We start from the raw sequence: 14,522 nt of genomic DNA on the forward strand, positions 1-14,522 counted from the left end.
GATTCAAACAGACCACACGGGGAGCTACAGGGAACAGTCAGGAAAGCTTTAATGGCTCAACATTCAGGGAACACAAGGAGGCTTAGCAGCATGTAGTCTGAGAGAACATTCTAAACAGTCCACATGCCTGTGTACACCACCACCAGCGCACACACACACATCATGCTCATGTACACACACACCACTCTCTGATCATAAAAGGCTGTGGAGTGTGGGTTATCAGAGTAGGTGGGTGATGTTACCAGGTCAGACCAGATGGCAGAAGAGAAGCAGGAGATGAGAAGTAGGAGAGGATGAGACGGAGGAGAGGGAGAAAAGGAGAAGAGGGGGAGAAGGAAGAGGGGGAGGAGTAGGAGGAACAGAAGATGGAGGAAATTTGTAGAGGAGCGGGAGAAGAGGGGGAGGAGGTCAGTCTTCTAGTTGTTCATGTTAGTGGTGAAGCTGTGGTTTGGGTATCCATGGTTAAGTTCATGGAATATGTTGGTCCTGTTCGCTGTTGTTATCTGTTGGTGTTTATGTTTTTGTTATCTGTTGTTGTTGTTGGGGCCCTGGACAAAGTTAACAGAGTAGGAGCCTGTGTTCTCATCCTGGTTGACCTGGAAATTGGAGGTCGACAGACCAAACGGCCTTAGGAACATGTTCCCCAAGTCCTTCAGTTTACCTACACACACACATACGTACACACACACACACACACACACACACAGTTAGAACTGTTCCAACCTAGAACAGCAGAGTGGAGGCTGCAGTTTCAGGCTATGCTGCAGTCTAGTCGATAAGGAGAGGTTCAATACAGCAGCAGCCTACAGACAACCCAATACCTCCCTCCCTTTATCTCTCTCTCTCTTCCTCTATGAGAACAGAACATAATACCCAGCACAGAGTACACAGTACAGAACATACTCATCATCTCCTCCTTTAGCTTCTCGTTCCTCTCATGGATCTGCTGAGGTAACCGCTGGAAGCGAGAGAAAGAGAGACACAGAGAGGAGATCTAGTCAGGAAGTGAGTGAGAACTAACTGGGTTTTTAAATTAACTGTTCAAATAAAAAGCTAATGTTTAAATAAAGTTTCAGGCGCCGCCGTGCCCCCAGGGAGTGTGGGTGCTGAATGGGGGTCCTCACCAGACTGGCGTCCCTGGCCATGGCCTGGCTGGGCTCCAGCTGCAGGGCAGCCCTGTAGTCCTCCAGAGCCTCATCCAGCTTGTCCGTCTTCTCATGCAGCTCGGCCCGGCGCACCAACGCCCGCACGTAGTCCGGCTTCAGCTCAATGGCTTGAGCACGCACGCACGCGCATACACACATACATACACACACAGACATACACACACGAATACAAACACCATATGTTTCAGTGTGAATGTCTTCTTGCTAGAGGGATGTTGGTGTTCAACCAGGATAAACAGGTGCAGCAAGACAGTAGGAAAGTAGGGCAGCGTGTCCCAGCATCCCCCCCCCCCCCCCCCCACACACACACACGTAAGCTCCCTCTCTCTTACACACACTCACAAACTCCCTCTCTCTTACATACACACTAATAATCTATGCGCGCGCACACACACACACACACACACACACACAAGCTCTTTCCAACACAATCACACAGGGGTGACTCACCTTTGGTACAGTCAGCGATGGCTTTGTCATTCTTCTCCTGTTGAGAGGACAGAGGAGGTTAACCAACACAAACAACAACAACAAGCACTTCCTGCTGGGGTCAGAAGTCACATGAGCCTTCAGAACCCTGGCAATTTACAGTGAGACATTAAATCTCCTGTAGTTATGGTTGAAAAAAAATGTAGAATATCACCAGGTATAGTCATGGTTATGGTCCAGAGTGCATTACCAGGTGTGTTCATGGTTTATGTGCGTAGTGCATTACCAGGCATAGTCATGGTTACGGTGCATAGTGCATTACCAGGTGTAGTCCTGGTTATGGTGCGTAGTGCATTACAAGGTGTAGTCATGGTTACGATGCATAGTGCATTACCATGCATAGTCATGGTTACTGTGCGTAGTGCATTATCAGGTATAGTCATGGTTACGGTGCATAGTGCATTACCAGGTGTAGTCTGGCGGCAGCACGGTTGGAGAACAGGACCGCCCTCTCCTTGCTGTAACACACAGGACACACCCCCAACGCTGACGTATACCACTCCTCTGCCTCAGCATGCTCTGAGAGGACCACACACACACATACAGCAGAAACATACACATACAGCACAGACAGACAGACATGAACACACTTGTTAATAACAATGAAAACAACATGTGTTGGTTTGCAGGGCCAGCAGGGAACATTTGTAGTGAAGGCAGGCCTTCTAACCTCCATTCTTAAATTGACTGTTGCCCTTCTCCTTCAGTGTGAGACTCTCTTCTCTACGCTTCTGAAAGACACACACACACAACAGCCAAGGTTAGAACTGACAAAAAAAGAACACAGAAAAAACTGTTTACTCCAGACAGGCACCCCTCTTACCAAGGCTAAAACATGAAAGACCGTATCTGACATTGTTTCACAGTCTGTGGGTATGACATTTCTATAGTGATGTAGTGGTTTTCATATAGCAAAACACATCCAATAATAAAATACTATCTACAAGACTGACTGAGGCCAAGGATGATGTACCTCCTTCTCCTCCTCGGTCAGGTCTTTCTCCACCTCTGTCAAGTGTTCTTCATCAAACTCAGCAGCTGTGATTTCCTCCTCTTTCAACTCTGAGTCTGAATCTCTCCCACCGTCCGGCATCTTGTCTCCTTCTACACCTCCACACTCATCCCATCTCTCCTTCTCTTCATCCTCCTTCTCCTCCTCCTCCTCCAGGTAAAACTCTTCTCCTTCCAGCCCAGCTCCTCCATCCCCCAGGGCGCCCCCTCCTGTCCCTGGGTCCTGTGTGCCAGTCTGTCCGTCTGTCTCTGTGACCTGGCTGACTCCTCCAGCTTCAGCACTGCTAAAAGGGTCCTGTGGACTGCCTGGCCTGGCCTCTGCATCTACCGACCCCAGTGCTGACTCCAGGCTCTCCTCACAGTCGTAGAAGCAGTCTTCCTCCTGGTCTGGGGCCCTGGATAGCCCTGTTCCTCCTCCCCCTGCTCCTCTTTGACCCTCTGAGATTCTCGAGGAGCTCCTCACTCTGTCCTGGAGGACATCGGTTTCAGCTGAGGAGTCCATTGGAAACGGCACCAATTGCTTACCAAATGGAGAGAATGGGACCACGTGAGACACAATCAATTTTAGAGTCATCACTTCATCACAGCGCAATTCTTGACCAATCAAGTAAAGTTAGCTAGCTATCTAAAATGATTTGACATGGAAACGAATATGCCATGGTGGAATAATTACAATGATGATGAAAGGCTAACTTGGTACGCAAACATTGGCTAGCAAGCCAGACCCATTTTCAGAATATGTCGTATTTGCTAAATACTGTCTAGACAAGTTCGAAGTCAACTTCAGCCTGGTCTGACTCAGTGTATGGATGTCTTACGAATTTTGACTGGTGCTTAATGCTATCTAACTAGTCAAAGATACATCCCTGGCAAGTAGCGCAACCTTTCTAGCCTAGCTTTCTGCTAGAAGGAGATAGTAGCTAGCTTAAGAGTTATTTCAACAGCAGTTATTACGGTACATTAACTAATGTTGTTGTTGACTTCAGACAGTGACGAGCTTGCTGACACTAGTGTTACTACTACGCTAGCACAGTGCTAGCTATCTAAACACAGAAATAACCTATCAGAGGAACAGTGCTGTCAACTTCAGATCATAATCACGAGTATATCAGGTTTGTACTTCATGTAAAGTTCTTTATTTACGTACCAAAAAATATTTTTTAGCTGAGACATTCCTACCTGCTAGCAGGATTTCCACAGTCGACTTCTTCCGCCTATATGTCCAATCAGAAAACAGCACTCTGTTCAGGGTTTCTGGGTAATGAAGTCAATAGGTGCGTTCGACTTCATGCAGCAGCCGGCTGTCGGCGCCGCCGGTGCTGCATGAAGTCGAACATACCTATTGACTTACTTTACTTGGGTATTTTTCCGAAAATATTGGTTGGAATGATTCAAATAATATAGAACTAATTACTCGATCAAGAATCCACAGAACAATGCTTCACAATTCCTTTTATACCCAAGAACAACTACAATAACACCACAATCTTGACCCTTACTTATCAACATGACTCGCAATGCTACAGTAGGTTACACAATGATGTGTGAGCAAGTTGAGACTCCACCCAGTAACTCCATATTTTACCATATGAGAGGTGGGGGCAGGTTGATAGCCTTACGAGATCAGCCTTTCTTCTGCCACACCATCTCTTGGTCAAAATAGAAATTCAGAAAATTCAAGAATTAATATTCATATAGGCTATGTTATTGTTCCTACTATTAACATCACCTGTGACCATGCATCCTCCTGTAACTGGTGTTCCAGTAAATCTTTTTCAAGATTGGCCTTTATTCTTCTACCCTAAATAGGCCTACACATCTCTTGGTCAGTTTTTGACACTTTTTTCATGAGATGCAGTTTGTACAACTCATTTACTTGTAACTGGGAATAGATGAGATTACATTACATATCACAGTTCCACATGTAGAATTCACCTGCCATTAAATGAACATCTCACTGTATACAGCAGCCATGCCCTGTTGTCAGAATGTGCAAATGGTTTTTATATTCATTATTCTCATAATGTCAGTGTAACTGACAATTCCGCACAAGCCTGTAAACAAAAGTACATGGAGAGAGAACTACCAGTAGCAACCATACATAATTCTCTGCATCCATTTCTGCGACAGCAGTCATTAATGTCTCTTCCTCATCTTAATCATCATCATCATCATCCTTTGATGAACAGACCCTCCAGGAATTCGCGATGTTGCGATCGCATCAATTCATGCGAATTCAACGATTCCCCGCGAATTCAGCACGACATTGCAATTCTAACCAATCACCGCAATTTTCCCGCAACTTTGACCAATCATCGTCGTCTCCACACAACTCTCTCCAGTAGGGGTTAAATCCAGTGTTGCGCCTGAACGGGTTCATTGAACGGTTCATTGAACGGAAGTTCAATGAACGAGATGAGATGAATGAACGACATGAATGAGATGGTTATGGCTGCAGCCTGCAGCCTTCCGCCTCATGCCCTCCCGTCTCATGCCCTCCCATCTCATGCCCAGGCTGTCCAAGGGTAAGTTCAGAGGTTCAAAAATACTAAATCGCAAATTATTTTATGGATGGATATAAAGGTAAATTCGTGAGCACGTTTGTTGCAATACATTGAAAAACGTTTAAACTGTTAAATTAACAATGTTATCCATATAGTCTGCTGATTTCTGTATGTTATTGTTCTGTCCCTGATGTTAACGTATATTTGATGAAACCTGCGATGACCTTTATTTAAAACTGCATCAGCATTTTATGTTGACATTTGTTAGCGAATATTAGCAAATGTTAGAGAAATTTATGGTTGCAGACTTTGATGGTTTCTTTTTGTGATTCTCCTTAAGGTACACATCAGTGTCTTTAAAAAAAAGAACACACCGCAGGTGACAAAATGCACGGTGTGCTATACCGACCATCATTGTCCCCCAACCGTCGTGGTTGTGCCTAACCTTAACCTCGAACTCTGCTCTTACTTGACGCTGCTTGCTGACCTTAACCTCTCTCCTCTGCTACGACTCCTGGCCTTAAACTAATCCTAACCTCAACCGTCGTTGTGACGCTTAAACTCAACCGGGCCTCCCAGGCTGCAGCCGTACAATGGATTTTTAGTTTGTAGTCTAGCTATTTAAAAAAAACACGTACACCAAATAGCGGACCAGACGCGAGCTTTTATTTTGAAAAGTAGAAGCATGAGACGGGAGGGCATGAGGCGGGAGGCTGTAGGCTGCAGCCATACACTCTTGGATAATTTTGGTGAACTGAACGTACTGTATTACTGCCTGATGAACGATACTGTGAACGTGTTCATTCTGGTGTCTGTGAACTCTCACTCTTTTTAAATTCGTTCAATAAGGTGCCAGATTTCTAGAGACTTCCAGGCGAAAAACACACCGTTAACAGTCCTGTATCCAGGGTTGCCCAACCAGTCAATTGCTGAGTGTGCTTTCTTCTTCTGTCTATGCCTGGCAAGCGTGAGAACGCCGAGTTGCGTAGAGGCCGAGAGCGGTATTGCAGACAGATAGAGATTTAATCTTTTTTGTTAAAAAAAGGGAGATTCCTCCCTTCAATGCATGCGAATGTAAATCCTGGTTGGATAAGGATTAAAAATGGGATATGATGAAAATTGGCATGTTGGTAAGGTTATTTAGGGGACCATTTCTCAATGGTTTTATTCTTTGATGAATGTTTGTTAATTAATTAATTTTCAACCAATAACTCAATTAAAATTACAAAGAGGGACATTTTTTTTTATCGCAACTTTCCCTTGCTACCGCAATTTCATCGCAACAAACACCTAAAAAACACTGCAACTTTTGGAAAAGCTCCCGCGAAATCAGGAGTTTTAGCCCGCAACTATCACAAAAAAACGATATCCGATCAATTCTCAAAATGTAAACATTTAAAAATAAAAAATCCTGATTGTTGATTGTCAAACCAACATTTTTGTCCTGTGTGTAAGAGCGAGATAGACGATCTGTCATAGCCCCCAATCAAGCAGAAGAGAAATTTGTGAAGATTGACGTCACAAAGTTAATCATCGAAGATGAAATGTAGTTTAGTCCTACATGGAGTTGTAAGCCCCACAGCACGTATTTTACAAAGACTACGGCAACAAAAGCCAAACGTTGCCACGTTATGTTGGGAATGGGATGCTGTTGCAACGGTTGTTGGAGCAACAAGTTGCCTAATTAGACTGTAACCTATGCCATGTTTATGTACCATGTCAGCTTGACATGTATAAAAGGAAAGCTCAGACAAGGTGAAAGGCTTGGTGACCGGCGTGGAGAAATGCGCGTCTAGTGTGAACAGCATCGCGCCATTCGGAGCAGATTGTGGCGCTTCAGGGCGCTTCGCAGCCAGTGTGTCCCAGGCGTTAGCTAGATTGAATCTATGGCTCTGGATTGATTGCAATGTCTGAACGTCAGTTTCCACGCCTACTGGCCTCCTCTCATTATCATATTGGGAACAATGAATGAATAAATGAATGAATAAATGAATAGATGAATAAATGAATATATAAATAAATCAATAAATAAATCAGTAAATGAATAAATAAATGAATACAAAAATAAATACATACATAAATGTAAAATATATGTAACTATTGAATGACAATTGTGCATTAATTAATACATATATTCGTTGATTTCTGTCTAAATGCATGTATGTGGACATTTATTTATTCATTCATTCATTTGTAAATATGGCAGGTTTGGTCCTCCATATTCTGTTGAGGGAAACTGCTACTACAAGTTGAAATAGGCACCAATTGATATTTAGACTTTGAATCATGTCGAATATGATTAAAACCATGGTGACGTCGAGGCTACAATCACAAGCGTATAGCCTAAGCAAAATATGCATTACCTGTTCGTAGTAGGTTTTTATATGTAATATAACATTTAACATGCTATTTTATCAGTAGCGGTTAGAACCGAAACTGTACTGTACTGTAGCGAGTGGTACGTGACAGTGGAGCGAGTGGTACGTGACAGTAGCTAGTGGTACATGCGAGTGCCTCCACTGGCACGTGACAGTGGCTAGTGGTACGTGCCATTGCCTCCACTGGTACGACAGTAGCTAGTGGTACTATGGGGGGTGATTAGTATGGGAGGTGATTAGTATGGGGGGGTGATTAGTGCCCTCACACATTCGGACAACATACACTGCGTACTAGCTTTGCCCACAATGTGCGTGTCGTCTCAGCCTTTTTATCATTGGTTCTCAATGAGGGTGATGGCGGCGACGTGGCGACGTAGTACGTGAGGGAACTTTGATAGCGGCGACGTATATGGCGACGTTATCTTTGTAAACGTTACATTAGTGCGTGTGACGTGTAGTATATGGCGTGCGGAAAGGGACATTCCTAGGCTTACCAGTATGGGGCGTGATTAGTGCCCTCACACACTCGGACAACATACACTGCGTACTAGCTTTGCCCACAACGTGCGTGTCGTCTCAGCCTTTTTATCATTGGTTCTCAATGGGGGTGATGGCGGCGACGTGGCGACGTAGTACGTGAGGGAACTTTGATAGCGGCGACGTATATGGCGACGTTATCTTTGTAAACGTTACATTAGTGCGTGTGACGTGTAGCCCTATGGCGTTCAGAAAGGGACATGGAGAACCTGCCTAGGGAGACTGTCGTGTGACGTCTACTTCTGGATAAGTTGCCTACGTCGTCGCATCTACTTGTGGATAACGTCGTCGCCGTACTTTGAAGTAAATTTTTGAGTAAATTTATAGTTATAAAGTTTTTGCGAGTTCAGATAATTTTGGAGCTTTTAACACGGAGAAAATTAAGGCAATGTCCGAAGATGACTTGCCTTCTCAATGTGTCATTTATTTCCGTGTTGTTAGTCGGTGATTCATTACAACATTTGTTGTCTAGCCCTTCAATCTGTCAGCAAAATGTAGGCTAATTATTTGGCCGCTATAGGATGCCACACACATTGCGTATCAGACAGATGTTGTGCTATAAATGCGTAGCCTGACATTAAAACTATTTTAGAGTCGGTTGACTGATCGCGTTGTTGTACCCAGTCAAAGGAATTAACACACAGGAACATCATAAACATTCAAAGGTCTAGCGGCAGTTATCCTGCCAAAACATGTAGCCTAATGTTCTTTATGTATCATCAGGACATGGTCCAAGTAGGCATACACATTATAGGCTATGTTACATGTTGATGTTCAGCCTATTAAATTTAACAACTTTCAGAAGGACAAGAAAGGACAAGTGATTTTGTCTTGAACTGGTACTTGGTGATTCACTTCATTGACTTGGTACTTTCACAGCAATTGGGTACTATCTAATATGTCTTCAGTATTAACCCTGTAAGTTTGTCTGCAGTTGTAATTCAATGGTATAGCATCATGTGTTAAAGCTTAATATTATAAGCAATATCAATAGGCTAGTGACAAATACACTTTTGTATCATGTTCTAACAGTCTGCTGGTTTCTGTTAGTGTAGCGTCCACACAAAAAAATTGAAACCTTTACTGATGGTCTGAAGATGTTTAATTTGCTGTCTTGCACTTCTACAGCAGTGCTAAACAGAGAAGTGTAGTCAGAAGGCAAAATTATAAATTAAAACTCCCATTAGCAAGGCTACATTCATTAGTAACTCATTAGCACCACCAAGTTAGCAAACACATCAAATAAACTCAATACAATTAAACTGCACTGTTGCCACATGTTGGGAAATAACCAAATACAAGCAATATAACACAATTCATGAATGCAAACTTTACAAGCATGAAACTAACTGTATTGTGGTCACCTAGACTATTCTAGGTTGTGGTTCAGTGAAAGCACGGCTTCTTCGGTAGGCTATAATTGTTAAATCCTACTTGAGAGGATACTGTTCACAGCTGTCAATAGGAAATTACCATTACCTGAATGACTTGTAGTGATTGGGAGGTTACGCCTGTTCTGATGATGGCATAAACCATGTTAGATTGTTGGCTCTATGTGCAATGTTTGGGTTTCCTCTCCCTTGTCTTCTGTTTCTGTGTCTTTGTTTCTGTTGCAGGATAGCAGGCAGGTAGAGGAGCTGTGATTGCTGCAAGGGCACACCTGTGATCTGTGCCTCGGTCCTTAATAAGCTGAGCCCTTTAACAAGCTGGGTCTCTCCATACTAGCAGGAACATCATCACTGTTTGCTTTTTAGTTTTTAGTTGTAATGATTCTCTACACACTCTACACTTGCACTGATCCCACATCCACTCCCTACACTACTGATTTACATGACCCTCACATGCAACCGTTTCTTTGTAAGCACTTTTTATTGAATAAATACAATGTTATCCTTATTTCACTTCCTGAAGTCCCTAAGTATCCATCTAATCTTCCTATGAACCCGGTTATGACAGCTTTAAAGTACTGGTTGGCTACACACCTCATGCCGGGCTTATACAGATGTGTGTATTGGCACTTTAAAAGGTTTGAATTATCATATCCACATATAAATGTATAATTGTTAAATCAAAATGTGAATAGCCTACAAATAATGAGCATACTACAGACTAGAGGCGATTCTAGGTTTTAAAACTGGGGGTGCAAAAACATGCTCAAAATTAAAACTAGATCTTAAAATGTATAATTAATCATTGGAGTACAACAAACCATGATAGAACATACAACTCTGACATCACTTTAACGTGTTCTAAAAACAGTTCTTCGTTTTTTTTACATTAATTTGAAAATGTAATGTTTTCATCCCAACAGTAGGGGGCGCAAAAGCACTCCCTGTACCTGCTGTAAAATCCTCTATATGCTACAGGCTGTGCACAGTTGGCTACTATAGTTCTCAATAAAGACATTTTAACATATGAAACATGTAGCCTTATGCACGACTTGATTTCACTCAATAAGGTTTGAAAAAACAAGTCAGTGAAGTTCTCAATAAAGACATTTTAACATATGAAACATGTAACGTTAGCCTTATGCACGACTTGATTTCACTCAATAAGGTTTGACAAAACAAGTCAGTGACTTCGACGACGTAGCTACTAGTAGGTGTGTTGTTTGGCGACGACGTCTGTCTCACACGGCTTAGTGGCGACGTACTTATCTCAGACGTACTTAGTAGGCGTAAGTTTTTTTTAATACTTTCGAACATGCGTCGCCGCCACGTCGCCGCGGGTAGACGTTCCTTACACGGCGTCGCCGTCAAGTCGCCGCCAGTCTCTCGTTTGCAGTCCCATTCAGTCCCATTCAAAAATCCCTACGGTCGGGCGGCGACGTATGGTTAAGCTGCTCCTTCTTCTCCTGGTAAGCCTAGGAATGTCCCTTTCCGCACGCCATACCTAACCGCTACTGGAGACTGACAGTGCGTGTCCACTGCAGCGACGCGATGCGAGCGACAACATGTTTTCTATTCATTTTCAATGGAGCCAGGCGAATCGCTTGCGTGGTGCATTGTGGGTAGCGACGCGACCGAGTTGAGATTTTCTCAACTTTATGCAAATGAGGATCGATTTTCGCTAGCGATGGCCAATCGGAGTGTTTTCTTGTTTCTCGTAACATAGCAACCATGGTGAACATTTCTAGCTTTCTAGGTTTCAAGGTGGAGGAGAAACTAATCGTTTGTGTGGCTGCTTACCCAATCCTGTACGATACATAGCTGTATTCGTACAGAGATGTTAATAAAAAACGATGCATGGCGCAAGGTTGCCGAAGTTGTTGGTGCTTGTACTTTCAAATTCAGTCTAGTCACATAACGTAACTTCGTTCTGTGGTAAATACAGTAGCTAGCTAGCCCGGCTGGAACTCCCTATCGTATCGACAGATTAGCAGACTTTGAGTAATATAATAAAACGTTTTGTACACATGTCAACGTTTATGTCTATTAAACAGTTTTGTACTTTGTATACAAGTTGTATTTTGATTGATGTTGCGAGTACGTAAACCCAAGTCTGCACACTTGGCCATGACAACTACAACAGTGACTTTAGAGAACTACATTTTACATGAATCTGTTTGAAACGCCCCAGAGCGTGGTGAACTGTGGGAAGGCAAGCGATGGCAAGCGATTCGCGTCGCTGCAGTGGACACGCACTGTGAGTGGTGCGTGTCTGTCGTTGCCACGGTGATGGTGCAGCTATGATTGCTAACGCGCTGAGGGCAGAGAATAACAGAAATGTAGCTAGAATCCACACCTCAAACAAGTTAACCTAGACGCAAAACTGTAAATCCAATCCAAAAAATGAAATTTTCCGAGACCCAAGACTGCTGAAACCAGAGATATTCTTTATATGTCTGTGCAGTCAGAAATACGACTCTACCTGCAGTTTCAAAAACGTGTTCCTTCTGCTTTCCTGGAACGTGTTTGTTTGGTCGCCACGGCGAAGGCGCAGCTGTGATCGCTAACGAGCTGGGCAGAGAGAATAACTAATGTAGCTACAATCCACACCTCAAACAAGTTAACCTAGACGCGAAACTATACGAATCCCAAAAATAAGGATATTTTCCGAGACCCAAGACTCTGCCGAATACAGAGATGTCCTTTATATGTCTGTGAGGTCAGAAATACGACTCTACCGGCAGTTTCAAAATCTTGTTTCTTTAGCTTTCTCTGACGAATTTTACCCACCTCTCCATTGAAGTTAGTGAGATAATTTGAAAGGCTGCTCTCGCTTCAAGGCTCATAGCTGAAAATCTGTAAATGTGAGCTCTTTAGTAGTACATTGGCTGAAAGAGGACATTTTTTCCCTACATTTTAAGGTATAACTTGTTTCTGTAAGTTAAACTGTATGAAAGTTATAGGAATTTGTTTGGTAATTTAGTTGAATATAAGAAAAAGAGCAGGCAGCAGTGTGCCACTCTGCTTGCTGCTCATTCATAAAAATCAAGGAGCAAAAATGTTCATGTATTTGAAACTGTCATAATTCAAAATTGGCTGAATATTTGAAAAAGCTGAATCATTTGGGAATAGCTGAATGACTTGTGAACATTTTAAAGGTTGAATGGTGTCTCTAGCTGAAAGTATGCTGAAGTAGTTACATTTGAAAGAGGAGGAAGCTTTTTAATGATTTGAAAGGATTTACCATTACTTTTAATGGGAGAATAATTTGCACAAAAACCTTAAAAAGTATAAAAGTGAGAAATTAGAAAAGTCAAAGCACACATCTCCTGAAGGAGCTGAACGTTTTGATACCACAATTGTAGGAATCGGTGAAAGTATGCAGGACTAGTTAAAGGACAAAAAACCAGTGGAAGAACTAAGAAGTATGCAGAATAACAATAGTGTCTATTGTAATGACCTGACCAGGTCAGAAAGTAACAATCGTCCAGGCATAAGATGAAGTTCCCAAATTGATGTTTATTAACCACAGCTGTTTGGCCCTAGCCCACTCTAAATAAAAGAAAGGTAGCCCACAAAACAATAGTGACCGTCTCTTGTGAAACCCAGACGTAACAGAAAGAACAGACGCTACCTGGTCTTAACTTCGAATGCGCCAACCCCCCTCCATGCCCCTTCGCCAACCACCAAGATGCCCGGCATCCGAACATTCTGGGCATCCCCATGATTGGCAGACAGCAGGTTGATTGGCATGTCGGACCCCGCGAAAACTACTGGTAAACAACCAACTAACAGCCTAACATATAACACACGTCTTTCTGTGTGGGTCGCTACACAATTTTTGTACTGTAACTGCTAAGATTCCTTGATGAGATGCTTTATCAATCTATTAACGTTACAAAAGATTAACACTGTAGTCAGATAGCTACCCTGTTTGCTATTGTATAATGCCTGTTTGAAATACGTATTTCAGAATAGGGCTAGCCATGATCTAGTAACTTAAAGGCTGGTAGTTGATTGAAGATAATAATGGGGATATGTTTAGATCCAAGATGGCGCCGATGATGGCTGCCTCGGTCGTTAGGTGCGCTCTTTTTTGTCTTGTTTTGTCTGTTAATTCAGTGTTCTGCCAAGATTTCCGGGGTTCTCTAACTAGAGAAGTACTTCTAAACATCAGGACTACAACTCCTGTGGATTTATTTCCCACTTTTCTGCTTCCAGCGGCAGAATTAGTGGGAATTATAGTCAAAGCCGCCCTCGGCTTTGTCCTAGCAGCGAAGCGCCGTAGGAGAGGCAAACGAGCCGGTGCTCTGGTGCGACTCCGTCGGCGTAGGGCACGCACAGCGTTACCGGGGATATTTCTCTTCAACGTGCGTTCACTGAGCAACAAACTGGATGAACTTCAGCTACTGGTGTGGAAAAACCGAGACTTTCATTCATCTTCCGTTTTGTGCTTCACGGAGACATGGCTGAGTGAACTGATCCCAGACTCTGCGCTACAGCTAGCAGGTTTCAAACTGCTGAGAGCGGATCGTGACCCTGTGCTCTCTGGCAGAACGAAAGGCGGTGGTATTTGTTTTTACATTAACAGTGGCTGGTGTGAAGATGTGACAGTGATTCTGCAGCACTGTTCTCCTGATCTGGAATCATTTTTTATTAACTGTAGATCTTTTTACTCGCCACGAGAGTTTACATTTACATTTAGTCATTTAGCAGACGCTCTTATCCAGAGCGACTTACAGTAAGTACAGGGACATTCCCCCGAGGCAAGTAGGGTGAAGTGCCTTGCCCAAGGACACAACGTCAGTTGGCATGACCGGGAATCGAACTGGCAACCTTCGGATTACTAGCCCGACTCCCTCACCGCTCAGCCACCTGACTCCCTGACACCTGAGTTTGCATCATTCATTCTGGTTGGCGTCTACATGCCTCCGCAGGCTAGCGTCAACGAGGCTCAACGTGTGCTCGCCAGCCAGATACTGAGTGTGGAGCATGAAAATCCGGATTCCTTGGTTATTGTGCTAGGCGACTTTAACAAAGGCAATTTCA

General features: G+C 43.3%; 1 protein-coding gene across 2 annotated transcripts; it reads right to left on the reverse strand.

The window, feature by feature from the left end:
- Window positions 1–32: 32 nt before the first annotated feature.
- LOC136939124 (tetratricopeptide repeat protein 1-like) lies at window positions 33–3,882 on the reverse strand. 2 transcript variants are annotated; one of them, XM_067231988.1, is made up of 8 exons: window positions 3,846–3,882; window positions 2,629–3,186; window positions 2,326–2,386; window positions 2,062–2,174; window positions 1,617–1,653; window positions 1,125–1,273; window positions 904–958; window positions 33–661 (listed from the first exon to the last, which is right to left on the reverse strand). In XM_067231988.1, exons 2-8 carry the CDS (start codon window positions 3,166–3,168, stop codon window positions 525–527), a joined length of 1,092 nt encoding a protein of 363 aa, XP_067088089.1. In that variant the 5' UTR covers window positions 3,169–3,186; window positions 3,846–3,882; the 3' UTR covers window positions 33–524. The 2 variants fall into 2 exon arrangements, with proteins under 2 accessions (XP_067088089.1, XP_067088090.1); XM_067231989.1 differs by having other exon boundaries at window positions 3,814–3,864.
- Between the last annotated feature and the right edge of the window lie 10,640 nt (window positions 3,883–14,522).

Source organism: Osmerus mordax, unplaced genomic scaffold, assembly GCF_038355195.1.
Source record: "Osmerus mordax isolate fOsmMor3 unplaced genomic scaffold, fOsmMor3.pri Scaffold_125, whole genome shotgun sequence".
Lineage (NCBI taxonomy): Eukaryota > Metazoa > Chordata > Actinopteri > Osmeriformes > Osmeridae > Osmerus > Osmerus mordax.